At 41.6% G+C, this 19,656-nt stretch overlaps 1 protein-coding gene across 5 annotated transcripts in view; it reads left to right on the top strand.

Moving 5' to 3' along the window:
• The window catches only part of sox13 (SRY-box transcription factor 13), a 52,032-nt gene that overhangs the window by 14,545 nt on the left and 17,831 nt on the right, over positions 1-19,656 (top strand). For 4 of the 5 annotated variants that reach the window (XM_080025712.1, XM_080025710.1, XM_080025711.1 and 1 more), the window contains exons 2-5: positions 15,346-15,559; positions 16,069-16,171; positions 17,290-17,376; positions 18,323-18,495. In XM_080025712.1, the coding sequence (XP_079881838.1) occupies positions 15,347-15,559; positions 16,069-16,171; positions 17,290-17,376; positions 18,323-18,495 (576 nt within the window). In that variant the 5' untranslated portion in view covers position 15,346. Of the gene's footprint in view, positions 1-1,844; positions 1,968-15,345; positions 15,560-16,068; positions 16,172-17,289; positions 17,377-18,322; positions 18,496-19,656 lie in introns of those variants that run through there. The other variant, XM_080025709.1, reaches the window with a different exon arrangement.

Here is a 19,656-nt window from a genome sequence, read left to right as displayed (position 1 = left end):
TGTGTGTGTGAGTGTGTGTGTGTGTGTGTGTGTGTGTGTGTGTGTGTGTGTGCGCGCGTGGGCGTGCCGTGTGGGCATCTTACTGATATCGCCAATAGAAAAATAGATCACACACACACACACATACACACGCACAGTTCTTTGAGACTTCATCTTAGGGTTTTCAGTGTTTTTGTTATGCCTTTAAGGCCTTGAAATTTCACTGAAAAGCTTTTTATGGTCTTATATAAAGGTCATTCAAGTACATGAAAGCGGGATAAGCAGTTAGGAAGGCAAAACAGAAGTGTATGCTTGAAGTTTGTATGTTCTTTTTTTTTGGATGTCACTTTCAAGGACTCGGGTGGTAGTGTTTTTTTTTTATCATTTAGTGTAGGTGTATGGACCGTTGCAATAACTCTACCTTGTTATCTGGTGGAAGACATACCTGTTGCTATGAATAGAATGGGAGAGGGAAGCTGAAAATGCAATCCTGCTCATACTACTATGTAGGGTTGTGTTGAGGTAGATAGTTGAGATCACATATGCAGTCGGCATGTATAGGGTTCTCATAACAGTCCTCCCGTCCTTTAGTCCTTTTTTAATTCACTTCATGTTTTCTTTTGCTGTACTACAAAGCATCTAAATATGAGGCTACATCAGAATGAATGTGGAATATGTGAACAATTACAATTAAAAAAGAATTGCAGTCCTCTCTTCAATGCTGGTATGCCATTGGATGCCATGCCTTGGAGGTTTAACGCATTCAGGATCAAAGTTGAGTTTAGATAAGAGACGGAGAGAAGTTTGGAATCTTAGACAGTAACGGCCTCACTCTGCACAGTGTTGCGCTCGCAATTTATGTGTGAAAGTCTTTATTTCACACCTCAGAAAACATCCTTACCCATTTGCATCAAACTCAACTACTATGGAACCTTTTCTAACATTATGAGGATGGAGCATTTGTGATGTGCCGTGTCACAACAACCATACTGCCACTGAAGCAGCACTGTGGTCAAAGCAATGGGAAATTGGCCAAATTAGCCAAACACGTGCATGGAGAGACCATGTAGTCCACGGTATATCTTTCCTTTTTCGACTAGAAAGAATCAGTAATATAGATAATGGCCGATAACGATGGTTGTATCGGAGAAAAGTACGGACGCAGACAGACAAGGTTTAATCAAATAAACACCTGAATGTATATTTTGGACATTTGATTTATATGAAGGAAAGAAAATAAGTTATGGAAGCCAGATAGCCAAAATATTTTAAATTGACCAGTGCTTGAAAAAAGTATGTTTTTGCCTGCAGTTTGCCAATGGAGTCCCATTTCACTTCCCTGTTGTCGAAAATGTTAACATGTTGCCCTATCCCCTGACCTTTACACATGTCATTATTCTTAACCTGGCTTTCCCCAGGGTCAAGCCACATGTCCAGGAAATCCTAGCTGCAGACAAAGCCACATTTTGTTAGAAAGTGTCTGATCGAAGCTGCTATCGCACCATCGCCACACCTGTGGGTGGGTCGACGTGCGATGGGCCCCGTACGGTGGGATTATACAGAAGAACAGGCCCTCTGTACTCCCCACCTCTGGACAGGGGCAGGAGAAGTGGGTTGGATGGAAGGGGCGGATGGGTCACAGCTGTTTTAATGGCGAGGCAGACACAGTCACTATGACTTGTGTCAGCAGCTCGGGTTGGGTCTGGGAGCGCAGCATGATATCCCTATGGCCACTCATCCCTGCAAGGTCAGTACAGAAAATGAAGGGCTATGGATGGAGGGATCATTGAATGTATTTTTTTTTTCAAATATGTTTTTTTTTTTGCATTTTTATGCTTTATTGATAGTGTAGAGACAGAGTTGAAATGGAGCAGAGAGGGGAGTGACATGCAGAACGACCACGGGCTGGAATCGAACCCGGGTCCGCTGCTGGCCGAGGCCCATGGGGAGGACGCCCTACCAACTGAGCTAAGGGCACCCCATTAAATGTAGTTTTAAGACCTTGTTGTTGTGTCCTCTTTAAAAGCGTTTTTTCCCTTAAAGGATTAGTTCAACATGTTTTATTTTTAGCTTACAGTATTGTCTCACTCTCGGGTTTCTAACTTATTGTAATAAAGAAGAAATTTACCATCAAAGACACTCTAACACATTGTGACAACCAGCCCCATTAAGGGGTCGGTTGTCACACACTATGGGGTTGTTTGTCACAATGTTATCTTTATGGGAAACATCTTAAAAAGAAAGTAAGAAAGCAGAACTACATTTGAAAGTTTAATTTCATTGTCAAGTTGAAAAATAGGCCTACATAACTTTATGCATCTTAACACAAAATGAGCAAGGAATTAACAAAAGTGGAGTGCACTGGGGTGCAGTAGCCTTGGCAACTGGTCTAGTTTGGGATGCACTGGGTCGTTTTGATTTGGTTGCCCTTTTTCTCTTTTGCATGCTAGCTGCCTTTCCTGCTCAATTCTCTCCTTCTCTGGGGTGTCAGTGAGGATACAGTTTGACATTTTATTTTGTTATTGGGTTCCTTTCCTGGCTGCACCCTTTGGATAACATGTGACAACCAACCCCCCAAAAAATGTGACGACCAACCCCAACTGGAATTTATTGCTAGCATCAAGGCCAACAACCATCTCCCAACTAATTAGCTTGTTAAACACAATCTAAACTATAGCTTACCCTTCACACTTTTCTAGAGTAACAAGTGTTTTGTTATAAACCCATTGGGGAAGAAAAATACTGAGGAGCTAAATATTTTCAATTTGACATGAAAAACACTAACAGTCCTCTCACCTCAAATGCAGCAGTCTAACTCCAAGGAAGACTATGTAGGTGACCTCTGATCCCAGTTGTGGATATTTACATACCAAAATGTAACAGACAGCGCCTTCTGGTTCCGATATATAACGATTCTGACAACCTACCCGTGTGACAAATTACCCCGTTCTCCCCTAGTAGTAGATTTTTTTAAATTTTCGGTCCATGACCACAGAGACACAATACAAAAATCAATCATTAACTTTTAAAAGTAACAATGGCCGAAAAAGGGTATAGGGCGAAGCCGAGGCTTATTATGCCTACCCTCTTTACATATTGTTATAGTTTAAATATATAATGTATTACAAAAACTAAATATAACATAATATAATATAATACAATTATAATAAAATATAATATAATACAACATAATATAATGTAATACAATACAATGTAATATAATATACTATAATATAATACAAAAGAATGCAATATAATATACCATAACATAATACAATATAATACAATACAATATTTGAAAAAAAAGCAAAAACAAAGCAAAAACCTGAAAATATAAAACAAAGCAACACAATATGGATTTACACAGTTATAGTTTGATTATAGTTATACATTACTACTTTCTATACATTCTATTCCATATTTCATAGTGTACAGTGTTACCATATATATATATCAACATTTTACTGGGGACTCCCTCTATGTGTAAGTGCAATACATTTCCTTGTATTGATTTACACAGTTAGTTTGATTATAGTTGGTTAATATTATTACATTTAGAGTTGTTGATAAAAAATAAAAAAAAACAATAAAAAAAATTGATAAATTAAAATAAAAAATGTAAGTATATACTGTATACATTTCCTCTATACATAAAAAAGCATGTAAAGTCTTATTGACTACCAGTATTTGAGCTAAGCTAACTATCGATGAAGTGACCTTTGCCCATTTCTTCTTCAAAAATGCACTCACAGTTGAAGGAATGTTTTTTGTCACTTTGTCTTGAACCTGAGTGAGGCAACAAGCTAACAAAAAAAAATTAACTATTCCTTTAAAATATTTTTTACAATGTCATATTTTGTTTCTTGTCTGAGCTTAATCCAAGCAAAGCAGTGGAGAGGATGCAGGTTAAGGGAATCCTGATGTGTCAAAACCGAAAAGAAAAGAGGAAAAAATATGTGGCGTGTTTGGCTGATGTTTCAGTTTGCCGGGTGATCAGCCCCGGCCCGGCCCTGTGGGCAGACAGGAACTAGCTGGCGCGGAACTCTGAATTGTTTTTCAAATCCCTAAGCAAATACTGCTAACTGTGAAACATTTCCCCAAATATTTGTTTATGCATCGGCCCACACTTGTCTTAACACGACGGCACAGCAGGTTGGGAACATATACTGCGAGAGCTTGGTCACAAACCGCTGTCGAAAACACAACAAGCCGTGGGGATATTTTTTATTTTGTTTTTTTTTAATGCAAACGTTTCCCTGTTCCGAGGCAAAGTGTGACAGGGCCGGGTGCAAGAAATGTGCCAAAAACTCAGGGCGCGAGATGTTAAACGTGTTTTATTTGTTTTTGTTGTTGCCGGTGGTGATTGATAGACTGTTGAGATTGAGCCAGCTGACATAGACACGTTGTGGTTGTCTGCCTTTGATACGTTCCAGTAGGGAACCTTATGCCATTACAGCTGTCAGTGTAAAGGCTTTGACAATGGGACAATGTCTTTATTTGTTTATCACCGAGAGTGAAGCTCTTTAGATGTCTAACACTTTATCCCTGCCGGCTCTCAACTGCTGAGACTTTGGCTCCTGCAGGCTCTCTCTCTCTCTCTCTCTCTCTCTCTCTCTCTCTCTCTCTCTCTCTCTCTCTCTCTTCTCTTTCTCTCTCTCTCTCTCTCTGTCTATTGTTCATTCTGCCTCAGGCTCTAGTTGGAAAGCGACAGGGACGATATAAACCCAACAAGCCACTCCGGTCGGGAGGGAGAGAGAGAGAGAGAGAGAATAGAGTGAAAGAATGAGAAACAAAGGAAGAAAAGAAAAGAGAAGAAAGGGAGAACAACGGAAGGGATTTACATTGCCAATCCCTCTGAAGGGAAGGGTGGGGAGGAGGAGGGGGGGGGGTAGGTTTGACGTGTAACAACTTGTTGGGTAACTGAGGTTTTGTGTGAAGTGATTCTTGTGCCGTGGGAAGTATAAGGTTTCAGCGTTGTTAAGTGCCAGAGTTGGAATGGAACTAAGTACATTTACTCTAGTACTTTACTAGCTTGAGGCACTTATACTTTACGTCTGCATTTTCTTTTCATGCTACTTTATAACCTAACTTCTACTCCACTATAATTCAGTGGAAAGTCCAGTGGTGGTAGGCAATGCTTTAAAGAAAGGTAAAGCTTCTAAGAAGATGCAATATGGTGCAAGGTCACTGTGACATCACAATATGTAAGGTCACAGTGACCTTTGACCTATGACCTCAAAATCTGATCAGTTCATCCTCGGCATGATAATATTATCAACTTAAACATTACATTACAACATTCAAAGTCTACGCTTTTATCCGAAGTGACTCACATATTAAGTGCATTCAACCATGTGGATAAAAACCAAAGAATCCCAAGAATCATGCAGGTACATCCACTTCAACACATTTGCTGCACTTTTTTAAGGGCTACATTTCTACTGTAAAAAATATGGATATGCAACATTTATTTCTTCACTTTGAAATGGAAGATGTGTAGAGTTTCTACTGTCCTAGTGTCAATGGGGTGTTTATTCCACCTTATTGGGGTCATGAAAGCAATAGCTTGTGATGTTGAGTTGAAGCTGGGCTTTCCTCTTTGTTAATTAAGTTTCTTTATTTGTCAATTTACATAAGGTACATCAAAATTCCTTTTTCGCATATCCCCTCTCAAGTTACCACACTTTGGAGGGGGTCAGAGCGCAGGGTCAGCCATGGTATAGCGCCCCTGGAGCAGTTTTGGGGTTAAGTGCCTTGCTCAAGGACACAATGGTAGAGATGGTTGGCAACGTAAATGTAAAACCAGGCACCAATAGTTTTACTACTAACACCCTCCTGTCTGGTGCCGGGGATCCAACCAGAGACCGCATGGTTACTGGTCAGCCACCATTTTCTCTAAGCAATCACTAGTGAGCAAGCGATTGGAAGAAGCAAAGCTTAGTGCAGGGACTGGGGTGGATGTCCTGGAAGTAGGATGTCAATTGAGCGATTCCATACCCTCTGTACAAATGAAATGAAGTACGATGGTCTGGACTCATTCATTACATAAAATACATACGTAAATACATACATACATACACAAGGCCAGGTTCCGTCTTGGTGCATTCTGCTGCAGAGAGGATAAGTATGTTTTTAAGTAGATGAGACTGATGCGGAGGGAGGGAGCCATAACCTTGACTGCTTTGCATTGTTCTGGGGCTGAGACGCTAAAGGCATTGTTTGAAAGAATAACCTTTGTGTTCTCATGAAACAAACATGCACCTTGACACATTCCTCACTGTCAACAGCTCTGTGGCTCGCTGAGATTCTGTGCATACCTCTGCAGTGGGGTGACACACGCACGCACACACGCACGCACAAAGTCTTCGCAGAGCCATGTTAAAGCCACCTGTGGCAATTCAGTATGCAGCTCAGTCTCTGTGGAACATGGAGGGGAGACCCAGGAATAACTTCCAGCGTGGGACTTGTCTCAGTGTGTTGCCAGTGGGCCCTACACACACACACACACACACACACACACACACACACACACACACACACACACACACACACACACAATCAACCCCTTGCTGCTGCGGTGCTGGCCAAAGATTTCCCCACCTCTCCGTCCTCTGTAATACTCAGAAAAACCACACTCCACACCTGAAAATAGCATTCAGACAGGATCAGGCTGGACAGGTCCATGTGGGTTGGGTTTAACCTTCACTCACAGATGACAAGTACTGGTGTTATGCAAATAGAATTTAGATGATGATGGGAGACTAAAATTTAAGAGCAGAATCAATTTCATTGGTCAGGAGATTCAAAACTGAAAACCTGATTTTGACAAACAAACACACACACACACAAACAAATAACGTGATGTGTGTTCAAAGTCAAAAGTTGTAGTCGATATTCTGTATATTATGCTCATTTGTTGGTGTGTGGTAGACTGGGTCGGCCAATGATCGAAGGATTGGCGGTTCGATTCCCTGCCCTGCCACTTGTGTCATGGTTGTTGTGTCCTTGGGCAAGACACTTCACCCACCCTGCCTTGTGTGAATGTCGATAGTTAGCCTGCTATCGATGTATGAATGTGTGTGTGAATGGTAACGTGGGAATGGGAACAGGTCTCCCTTGCAAAAGAGTCTCCGGTCTCAATGGGATTTACCTGTATAAATAAAGGTTAAAAAAATCAAATAAAAAGAAAATCACGGAAATTGCATATATCGCTATACGCTGTTTACACTTGAATAATCTGGTAACTCCAGAAATCAGATAAGGATTGGTTTATTAGTGTGCATGAAAACATGCTCGTCACTACTGAAGGGGAAACCAAAAAACACTATGTTGAATAATAAAAATGCATAGGTTTTTTTTACAAAATCTTGCAAACTTTCCTCCAAAGAATGTGAAGAGTGCTCTGTAGCATTTGTTCTGTGGTTAGGAAAATGCCGTGGAGCCATTTCAATGCTTAATGCTGGCATATGGTATTATCATATTGTTTTATATTTTCAAATCAATGGTAGGGTTCAATGTTTCAGTTTATTCTGAATTTTGTTTGGCCTTTTCAAACAACTTTATTCTCCTGAAAATAGATAGATACATACATAGAAGTACAAGAGTTTAAAGTGTCTAATAAAGTGGTTTTAGTTGCAGTATAGCAGTTGAATTTAACCTTGTTGGCAACTTAGAAGTTAAAGGTATACTGCGGAGTCTTTGATCACGTCACTAGCTATCTATGGTCACTAGTAGCGCAATGGAGCAATGTTTTGATAAGTGACTATTGTGTGTTTAGTTAGTGTGTCGTCTAAGGCCTACTAGCCAGCCCTGCATGGACCACATTCCCTGGTTCACTTTGATTGACAGTTGGTGGCTGTCTATTTGACAAAGAGTCGTAGCGTTGTGCAAGCTAAAGGCAAGGAAGATGACGAGTGACGTTTTCACATGCAGGAAGAACAATAGGTGGATTGTGCCGAGCTGTCGCCAAAAACTACAGTCAATCAGAGAAGGCCTTAACTTGTGTGACTCGCTGATTCAGTCCAAATGTCTTCCTGTCAGAGCTGCTGTCACTCTTGTTTTCAGAGTCACCTCTGTGTTACACACTCACTTGATTTCATTGTTCATCACTTCCTGTGGAGAAGAAGAAGATCTCCATTGACCACATGTCCACTGAGGTCAACTTCATTGCATCTCAGTTTGAGGCTGTAGCAGCCAATAATAATAAAATGGCCCATCACTGCCAAAAAAAAGTCAAATTGTTCGAGTTTTTAATGTCATAAAAGCTGTAAACAAATAACTTGTCAATATCCTAAAAACATTTTTTTAACCAATAACGTCAACAAGTTGACACAAAGTTGATTAAACTGATCGGCTCCACCAAACTCACTTTGTATTTCTCAGTATGGCAGCGTTTACAAACTGGTGGTAAAATCCACGCACGATCGCCGAAGGCTTACCTCATGTAGATGCGACGACAGTGTCGTTGTACTACTCAGCGTTAACTTTAAATAAAGTAATATTCGGCTCTCTTGATTGTATTCTATTGCTACAGCTATTAATCACACACACACACACACACACACACACACACACACACACACACACACACGAATATACATCACGGCGGCTTGGAGCCTTGGACCCCTGGCAGACAGGTGGCTTTGTTCAGAATCACAGCAGAATGCAGGGCTGGCTGGGAGAGAGTTGGGTGAAGTGGAGGTGGGGGGGGGGATTCTAATCATTATTATGCTTTCCACAGAACGGTGGCGCTTCGCTTTTTTTTTCAGCCTCTGTTCCCGAGTTGGTCGGCACATTCCGCTGGCATTGTTATCCGGCCCGTTTCCTGCGGCCGGCGGGCTTTTGTCAGCCTCTCCACCCATTGTCCCCGGCTTCCTTTGTTCCCCGGCTCACAACAATGGCTTTTTTTATATTCACTCTGCCTCTTAATATATATGTGTGCACTTTTTGCCCTTGTGTGTTTTTCTGTTTGTTTTGTTCTGCTGTCTGCCGTGTTTTTCTTTCCCCTCGCTGATGCAGAGAGCCGGGGAAATGACACACTCACACAAATACAGACACACGCGCGCACACACACACACACACACACACACACACACACACACACACACACACACACACACACACACACACACACACACACACACACACACACACACACACACACACACACACACACACACACACAGGCATAAGCACGCCGACACACACAAGCTCAGAGTTGATATGCTCAAGTTCACTACGGTTTAAACCTCACTCAACCTGTCCTATCCTCCTTTTTCTCCCAGGCATAGTCTGTCTCTCTCCCCTATAACCTGCTATTACTCACTGTCAGAAACACGCACGCACGCACGCACGCACGCACGCACGCACGCACGCACGCACGCACGCACCCACACGCATGGACTTGGACTTACACACACACACACACACACACACACAGTAAATAAGCATGGCTTTGGCTTTAGGTGGTGGTAACACTAATTTATTCAGTTGTATACATATATATATTGTCATATTTTCATATTAAATACATTTGCTGTTAATGCAGACTAAATATTCCCTCAACAATGTACTTTTCCACAATACTAAATCCCGTACCGCAATAATAAAGTAAAGGAAACTTATTCTAATTTTAACAGAAAATGCTGTTCTTACTCACCATAGGCAAGGAATGTCCTTCTTTCGATCCCCGTTTAGCTACTGTTAATGTAACATTTCCTGCACAGATGTCCCACTGCCTTCTTGTGGCTCAAAGACCATAACACCCCCCTTTCCAAGGGGACTTTTAACGTGAATCATATGCAGAAGGTGTGTTATGGATAACATCTGCAAAACCAGTTAAAAGAACGGCATAATAGAACCAATTTGAGTGAAATAGAACATTTGAGTTGAGTTGAGCAACACAGCTGAATTTGCCATGAGAAATAAATGGTAAGGATTAATCCACTCACTTCCATGTTTTATGTACCTGGCCTTGATTAGGGACAGACCTTTGCTTATTCATGATGACCATGTGGGTAGTTTGTGAATACCAGTTTGTACCGTATATTGAGAATGAACAGTACTATATATAATCTAGCTAAAAACCTTATGAAAGCCTCCCTAAGGACCAATTGATAGCATAGTTTACATAATTTCTCACTGCAGTGTTAGCCATCCTCTAAAAATAACAGTGTCAACCAGTGTTCTGGCACCTGAGCGCGTATCGATGCACACATCACCAGACAGCTAAACACTTTTCCCACGAAACTTGAAGACAGGATCAATAATGAAGGACCGATAAGGATGTTGTCGACATGCACTTGTATGTCCATTTATTGAAGGTTGTTGAACAAGTTGTTTGTAGCAGGTTTAGAAGTGTGAAACTGAAAATGAACCAATATGCAAATTGGTTATAAAATGTACTTATAAAGTTATGAAATACAATGAAATATTAACATAAATAATTATATAAGACATGTATGAATCAAGTTACTCACAAACAAAGCTTCTCCAAGGCTTACACGGATGGATGACGTGAGATGAAAAAAGAGATGTTTCGCCGTGTGGATCTCTGGCTCAAATGACAGATCAAAATGGCTGCCGTAATAATGACCGATCACGTGACTAACAGAATGTGACTATTATCAGCCAATGAGAATGAACACATATTAATTACTTACAAAAGACTGCATTCTAGTTATGGCCTACAGGGGGCTCTAAAATGCCTAATAGAAAACTCAAAACATGTAACGTAACACTCCCCGCCTGGTATTGAACACAATATCACCTTAAATGACTAAACATCTAGGGTCAAGAAAGAGTCTGTGCGGCCCTAAGGGGTCATCAGAACTACCACCTCAGTGATAGGGCGAAGGAAGGTCTTGGAAGTCCCTCCTCTGGTTATCTTGAGCTCCAACTTCCTGATCTTTCCGTCACTTCCAGGGAAGGTTTTAGTTAACAATGCCACGGGCCACTGGTTTCTTTTCAGCTGAGTCTCGCGAAGAAGCACTAAGTCTCCCTCCTTGATGTTGGGGTGGCTCTTCTGCCACTTAGAGCGACTCTCGAGGGTTGAGACATACTTACGCCGCCACCTTTCCCAAAAGGTGTTGGCCAAGTGCTGGACTCTTCTCCACTGCTGGCGGTGTAAGTCTGCGTCGACGAAGCAGCCTGGAGGAGGATAAGTACAGCAAACCTTCTGGGTAAGAATCGTGTTGGGAGTCAGAAGTAACGGAGCATCTGCATTGGTAGAGATGGTTGTCAGAGTTCTGGCGTCTGAAAGGCTGAAAGGAGTTTCCACAGGAATGTGTTCTTTAGGAGGTAGCAGCAGAAAGTCAGGCCCAGTGAGCCAGCTGGTGTTGCTGAGAAGTGCTACATGATCTTGATCGAAGATTTGTTGCATGAAGGTGACAAAATGCTGCTTCATCTCCGGCTTTCTTCCAAGTGCGCGATAAAGAGAGTTGAAGCGATTCAGCGGTTGCTGTATATTGTTAGGCAGACGTGGTCTTGACGCACGGAACGAGAGTGGGACAGCCCAGCTGTTACCATCGTCGATGTAGCTCTCTTTATCGATTAACTTGATTAAAGGCTTGTCTACAATAGAGGGAGCAACCTTGCCATCATCTTCAGTGCGTTGGAAAATCTTGCTTCCCAAGGAGTCATCGTAAGTGCATCTCTCTGATAAGCAAGACAGTGGTGAGCTTAGCGGTTCCCGGAGACTGTTGGTGCTTTGGCTCTCCATAGTAAGCTTCTCTTTAACTGTGAGATCGTTCGGACAGGGTGAGAAGTGTGAATGGCGGTCGTTCTCAAGAACGTGAGTGTGAAACACACTTGCATCTTTGGATTTGTGAGCAGTGCCTAGGCAGACTTCACCGATGATGACCCAACCAAGATCCAAGCGCTGGGCATATGGTGCGTTATTAGGTCCGTTGCGCTGGTCTCGGACCTTGTGAACCTGTAGGACATCACGCCCGAGGAGAAGAAGGATCTGAGCCTCTGGGTCAAGCGGAGGAATGTGCGCACCAATGGACTTGAGGTGAGCGTGATATTTTGCTACTTCTGGAGTAGGTATCTCTGACCTGTCTTCAGGGATGTAGTTGCATTCAATGAGTGTCGGAAGATCTATACTGAGAGTTCCATCCAAAGGTTGTGCAACAAAGCCTCTGCCTCTCCTACCTGACATTTCAGTAAAACCGGCACACGTACGTAATGTGTAGGGAGCCTCTGAGCTTTCAAGGTTAAAGAGATCGAAGAACTCTGACCTGGCGAGTGACCGGTTGCTCTGGTCATCAAGAATGGCGTAGAGTCTCACTGACCTGTTTGGTTCTCCCTTGGGATGCACTGTGATGAGGCAGATTTTAGAGCAGGAGCTTGGTCCGTTGTTTCCTCCACAGATCTCGGTGCACTTGGAGTTCACAGTAGGAGGAGGTTCCGACTCCCCGCCGTTCTCTGCCTGAGGGGACTGGTTAGCCCAAGGAGCTGGCCCAGCGTGAAGAGCCAATATATGCCTGACGCTGTTGCACTCCTTACAGTGCACTTCTGTTCTGCAATCTTTGGCAACGTGTTTGCTTGAAGAACAACATCGAAAACATATACCAGCTTCTTTGAGAAATGCCTTGCGTTCTTCAATATGTTTAGATCGAAAGCCTCTACAATGTTTGAGGGGTTGAGGCTTTTGGTGGATGGGGCATTGTTTACTGACATCAGGCCTAGCACTGGAAGTCTCTGTTGAGTCGGAGTCAGAAACCGGAGAGACATCCGTTCTATGAGTGGATACGAAGTTTCTTATCTTCTTATCTGCAGCGTCTGGCTTGGTTGTTGTAGCAGCTGAACTGGCAAAAGAGAAACTTGGGTCGTTGCGGATGTAGGCCTCTCTGGAGACGAAGTCAGCAAAGTAGGTGAAAGGTGGGAAGAGCACGTTGAACTCTAACTTGTAGTTGCTCCCTTTAGAAATCCATTTTTCTTGGAGATTCCATGGTAATTTTTCCACTATGGGGTTCAGGCCTCTAGCTGTGTCCAAGCAAGCAAGTCCAGGTAAGTAGCCCTCGCGCTTAGCCGATGCTAGCTCCTGTAGCAGGTCTCCAAGCTCTCTGAGTTTAGGATAATCCCTGTTGTTGATTGCAGGAAACTTCTCCACTCTGTCGAAGAGAGCCTTTTCGATCATCTCTGGTGAGCCGTAACACTCCTGAAGACGAGACCATGCCATTTTCAGGCCTTGAGTTGAGTCGTTGACGTGGACAGCTCTAATCCTCTTGATGTGCGCTGAAGACTGCGGGCCTAACCATTTAGTGAGCAGATCGAGCTCTTCGCTGCAGGTGAGATCAGTTCCTCTAATGGAGTTTAGGAAGCTCGACCTCCATGCCCAGTAGCTCTCAGGTTGATCATAGAATTTGGTAAGACTGGAGCTCAATAGTTCACGTCGAACAAGGAATTGAGCTACATCACCGAACCCTGTACGGTCACCATCGTGAGTATGAGGAGCCTGTTTTGGGTGAGTGGACGAGAGTGGCTGATGTGTCCCCATTGGGTAGGGGGTGTGAGGCTTATAATAAGGAGCAGGCCTTGGTGCCTGGTTGGTTAAATAAGGTTGCCTAGACCTGTTGAGGTCTCCATCGAAGGAGTCTTGATTGTATTGCCTTGAGCTATTAACGTTAGCAGGGTTACGTTGTTGAGGCTGACGTATTGGGTCAGTGGGTGTAGGCTCTGAGGCTGCTTTTGAATGACACTCAACGTAGTTAAACGTTCTTTCACGTGGAGATTGAGTTGGAAGAGAAATGATAGCTCTGGAGCCTCTCTCTAATTCTGCTGCAGTTGACTCAAGAGCTTCGGCTTCTGCTTCTGCTGATGCAATCTCTTTGTCTAGCTTTAGGGTAGCAAGAGAAGCGTCCATACGAGCTTTTTCTGTAGCAAGAGTAGCGTCCATACGAGCTTTTTCTGTTGCAAGAGTAGCGTCCATATGAGCTTTTTCTATTAGTAGGTCATTTTCTTTTTGAACAAACGTGGTGCGGGCACGTGCAGCTAATACTTTAGCCCGTGCTTTAGCTGCAGCTAGGCTAGCAGAAGAGGACCTTGAGCTTGAGCTGGAGCCACCAGATACAGACCTTGTAGCATCTGCTAACGTAGTGTCCTTTTTTTCTTCGGTTCGTGAAGCAGCTTCCATCTTAATGTGTAGTGAGATCACACTGATGCACTGGAACGGCTAACGAAGAATATCTCTCTTGAACACGGTAGGTATCCGTAGTGTAGAGCCCGCTGTGATGCTGTTTTTTCACTGTTCTGGCACCTGAGCGCGTATCGATGCACACATCACCAGACAGCTAAACACTTTTCCCACGAAACTTGAAGACAGGATCAATAATGAAGGACCGATAAGGATGTTGTCGACATGCACTTGTATGTCCATTTATTGAAGGTTGTTGAACAAGTTGTTTGTAGCAGGTTTAGAAGTGTGAAACTGAAAATGAACCAATATGCAAATTGGTTATAAAATGTACTTATAAAGTTATGAAATACAATGAAATATTAACATAAATAATTATATAAGACATGTATGAATCAAGTTACTCACAAACAAAGCTTCTCCAAGGCTTACACGGATGGATGACGTGAGATGAAAAAAGAGATGTTTCGCCGTGTGGATCTCTGGCTCAAATGACAGATCAAAATGGCTGCCGTAATAATGACCGATCACGTGACTAACAGAATGTGACTATTATCAGCCAATGAGAATGAACACATATTAATTACTTACAAAAGACTGCATTCTAGTTATGGCCTACAGGGGGCTCTAAAATGCCGAATAGAAAACTCAAAACGTGTAACGTAACAACCAGTTCTCCACATTTGTCCAGTCATATCTTACCAACTATTGGATGGATTGCCATAAAAATGGATTGCAATTGATTGAAAATTTAGACTATTTCAGAAATATTTAAAAGTTCCTTGTTTCAGTCCCGACTGGCTCATATAGCTCCATAATCTGCTATTTCACTTTGTCCAAATATTGGTTTGTGACCAAATACCTGCAAAACTAAGGACATTCCCCTCAGCCTTTTGGGTTTAGTGCTAAACTAATGGTGAACTTTGTCCTTGCACTACTTTTGTGTTTATTTGTGTCTCAGGTGTTGCTCTCTTCACTTGTGTTTCTATTTCACATTTTCTTCTTCTGTATTGCATTGTTCAAAGGAGCCTGGGACTTGAGAATTGCATTACCAATGGTATAATGCTGTAATTGTTGTGCATATGACAACTAAACCAACTTGGTTCTTGTTTCCTAAAGTGATACATCCTGATCTCTGATTGCTCTCTAGCAAATCAAAATTGGCATGGCAGCCTCACCACACCCCAAATGACACCGAGACTGTTTGTGTTATTTGTGTGTGTCCACAGAATGGTTGAGCCCAGCCCTTCAGCGCTCCACCTCCTCTCTGGCAGGGATGTTAGCAGTATGGCGGCCGTTGGTGTCAAAGTAGAGCAGGAGGAGTCTGGAGCAATCATAGCCAACGTAGATCCTCCTCACAAGAAGTCTCTTTCACCTGATTGGTCAGGGAACCATCCACTGGAGGCGCGCCAACTGACCCCACCACTCTCCTGCTCACCATCGGTAATGATATGACCAGTGGTGGACAGTGACAAAGTACATTTACTGGAGTATTGAAATTAAGTAAATTTTTTGAGTATTTGTACTTTATGATTTAAAGATGTTTCATTCACAAATTTCATTCTATAACATTATGATTTGAGCAGAATACTAAACCTTCTCAATTTGATCCCCTTGTCTTGTTGGAACTGGAATCTTGCGTTTATCCTTTGCCTATATCTAGCAGAAATGTACTCATTTGCAGTTTTGAATACTTAAGTAATTTTAAAAGCAAATACTCTGGTACTTTAACTTGAGTAAAACATTTGAATGGGACACTTTCACTTGTAGTTAAGTAATATTTGATCAGGAGTATCTTTACTTTGACTAAAGTTCTGGGGTGGAGTACTTTGTCCACCACTGGATATGACATGACCGAGCAAACACTTTTGTCACCAGGCGTTTAAAGGAAATGCTGGACATTTTACAGATTGATATGTCAAAGTTGATGGTGTGTTTCTCTGTGGTGACAGGAGGGCTCTCCAGGTAAGGAGCTGCCTCACAGGCAAAGCCCCATAGGACTGAAGGAGGCCAGGACACATGACAGACCAGAGGGACAGTCCAACTTTAAGGAAGGTGTGTATAAACTCTTAACACATTCATTTAAATTTTTGAGCTTTTTTCTTATACTAGCATGAAAAAAGAAATGTAAAGCAAAATAGACTAAAAGATTGTTGTTGAAAAAAAGGTGTTTTTGCATGCAGTTACTTGCCTTAACATGGTTTGAATTCTTTGACAAACTTATCTTAGTCCAAGAGGTGTTACTATCTGTTTCCACAGCTGTGTTAAATCTACTTTTTGTTCACAAATTCATTGGTGAACTGATGAAGTCAGATTAATAATAACATTTTCGTCCATAGTTGGACATTTCCCCACTCTCCACATAATGTATAATAATAAAAAAATAGCAAATCAATTAAAAATAGAATAATTCATATGAAAGTGTATTTGAATGTGTGCTGAATTCACCTCAACAAGATCTCACCATAGATATCGATATTGGATTTGAAACATTTTGTCCTCAGAAGTCAGTCTCCTACCTGCAACCTTTTTTTATTTTATAAGGTGATAGTCTTTCTCTCTTACTCCCACATCCACAGGTCCATACAATTTTCTCACCGACCAACCTCACTTTGACCACTCTATGTCTCGCGTTTTTAAGTGCACTAGCTTCTGCTGCTATTCAACATTAAACAATGCAGTCTGCTAAAAAAAATCGATACGTAGAAGTGACAGTTTGTCTTCTAAAGCGAAGGTGTTGTCTTGGTTTTCTGAATGGGCTTTTGGGGTTATCAAGGTTCATGTTTTTTTTATTTTTATTTTTTTTATCTCTCCCTCACATGCCAAGCAAAAGGCTGCTCTCAGAGACTCTCTCTCATCTCAAGACTTTTCACACAGGCCTGCACTCCTCACCTTCAAAATATTTTCTCCAGTTCTCTCCACTAGCTGACCTTGGATTTTTCTCTGTCCAAATATTGATCCACTCAAACACTTCTCTCCCAGACACACAAATAACCTCTGCCCTTCGCCACACCAAATGTCCTCTTCAATCAATGCCATTAAGGAAAGGCAGAGAGGCTGAGAAAGTAGTTTTGGTGTGAGATTGATTTTACGTTTACAGAAACATATTTTTTCACTGCATCTCTAGTGCAAGCCCGGTTCTTGCTAAGCACCTGTTGTGTTCCTGTTAACAGTAATGCCTACCATTGAGAAGCTGCTGAACACTGACTGGAAGGAGAAACTTCTGGATAAAAGCACAGTGGGGGCAGGACAACTGAAAGGTCAGCTTTCAGACACTATACCAATAGACTACCATTGACTGTATATAACACTTATTTATCAGTATATGTATCTTGATTTTTAATTTGTCATAATCATCATGTTCTACATTAGCTGAAAGATGTGAAAAATTTCAAAAGCAATCCATAGTTCCATGCAATCATTTGGTTGGATAATTTGGCTGCCAAAATTGTTGGTTTTATCTTTTGTTCTTGCTAACATCTGTAAATATATAGGGACAAAAACATAGAAACAAACTATAAAGGGACTGCTGGCAGGGACAAAAGCAGGTCAGAAGAATAGTCTAGGCAAATGATAAAGAGTATTATTACTAGACGGCACACATTCACAAACTGATGTTCAAAACGAAACCAGCTTTGATTGTCATTGTCCCACTGCTGTCACCACACGTCACTAGTCCACTTGACTTTACTGTAACAATAAAATGTTTCCTTAAAACTAAAGAAAAATCTTCAAGTTTCTAAGGAAAACTGCCTACATTTGAGCCCACAAATGATCTTTTGTTGAGATAAATTATCGTTCATGCAATGATAATGTATCTCTCATATGTAGAACATTTGAGTTCTACTACCTACTAAGAAGTTTAAAAAATAACAGTTCAGCCAACTAATTCTCCGTCATACAGAAAACAAACAAAACCGGTCAAAATGTTGATCAAAACATTGAACAGTATTAAAACTGCCTACATTTTCCTAACTTTATAATTTTTAATGTTTTTCTTTAACCTAATACAACAATGAGGTGATTCCTCTCACAATGTTAACAGTTTCGCATCCTACATTGTTCAAAGATATTGCCCATAGCTTTATAATTATAATTTGTTACAATGCTTGCAAATCTTTATAAAGGCATAGGGACCCTTTAAACGACACTGATCATGACGCAGATTGTTTGAGGCCGTTTGTAAAGCAGCCTGCTCCCCTCCAGGTACCCCAGCCTCTCTGGCTGAGAAGGAGCTTCAGTTGTTGATGATGATCAACCAGCTGAGTGGCCTGAGGGAGCAGCTCCTGGGAGCGCATTCTGAACAGAGGAACATGGCCGCCCTACTGCTGGAGAAACAACAGCAGCAGATGGAGCTGGCTCGACAACAGCAGGAACAGGTATACCACTCAGAGGATCCTTTGCATTAGTTACATACAAACATGCACACACCTTGTCATTTCAAACCACATTTCAGTTTTCCCGCACTCTCTTTTATTTTGATGAAAAACTACAATAGACCTTTCTGGAATATCGGTATTCAGTAATTCAAAGTCAATAAAAACAAAATGTTTAATTTATTTTTTACAATAAAACAAAGACACAAAAACACAATACACTAACTACTACAACCACAACAAAAACAGAAGACAACAATAAAACATAGCTTGAAAGTGGATTGCCTAAACATCAGACAGTATTACGGATAAAGCAGTCTATACAGAGTCGAATCAAAATAAAATTTTAACAGCAGCAGAGCACATGAATCAAGCCGTTAAGTATCGCACTGTCAAAAATGGTTTCCACACCTTACTAAAACTGTCTTGTTTAATAGCAACTTTTCTTTTAGCTGCAATGATCTTTGATCATTATTTCCATACAAACATACACACACCTTGTCATTTTTAAACACATTTCTGTGTCCGCATGCACTCTAGTATAAGAGATGAAAAACTATAATAGGCCTTTCTGGAGTATCAGTAGTCAGGAATTCAAAGTCCCTTCTGTGCTTCCACTTTTGTTATGACTGCATATGAAGAAGCATGACTAGACAAATTAGACAGACGTGGTTGTCATTTTTGCACACGAGATAATAGACGCCAGAAAAGGTGAAGCGCCTGCCCACGAAGCAAAAAGAGGATCAGGCCATTAAAGGTTCATACAATTTTCACATGTGCAGTAGAACGTCCAAAGATCTGCAAACAGACTTTTGTAAAATCGTCCCAAAGAGTTCCCAAGCCCAAAGCCAAAAGCCACAGTCAGTTTAGAAGACTTTCTGTCGCATAGCAACCACGGTCAAAGATCCCAACCTAGAAATAGCTTCCTACAGCTGAAATGCAGTTTTAGTCCCATGGAAAAGTTCCTGGTGTCCAAAAAGGTCAGAACTGGATTTAACTTAGAATTCTACCCCCAGCATGACAGATACACTCACCGGCCATTTTATTAGGTTCACCTATTAAATTGCTTGTAAAAACAAATAGCTAATAAACCAATCACATGGCAGAAACTCAATGCATTTAGGCATGTAGACGTGTCAAGACAACGTGCTGAAGTTCAAACCG

Source organism: Ammodytes marinus (assembly GCF_949987685.1).
Source record: "Ammodytes marinus genome assembly, chromosome: 4".
NCBI classification, from domain to species: Eukaryota; Metazoa; Chordata; class Actinopteri; order Uranoscopiformes; family Ammodytidae; genus Ammodytes; species Ammodytes marinus.
The sequence above is the reverse complement of the archived record's forward strand: the minus strand, read 5'-3'. Positions and strand labels throughout refer to the sequence as shown.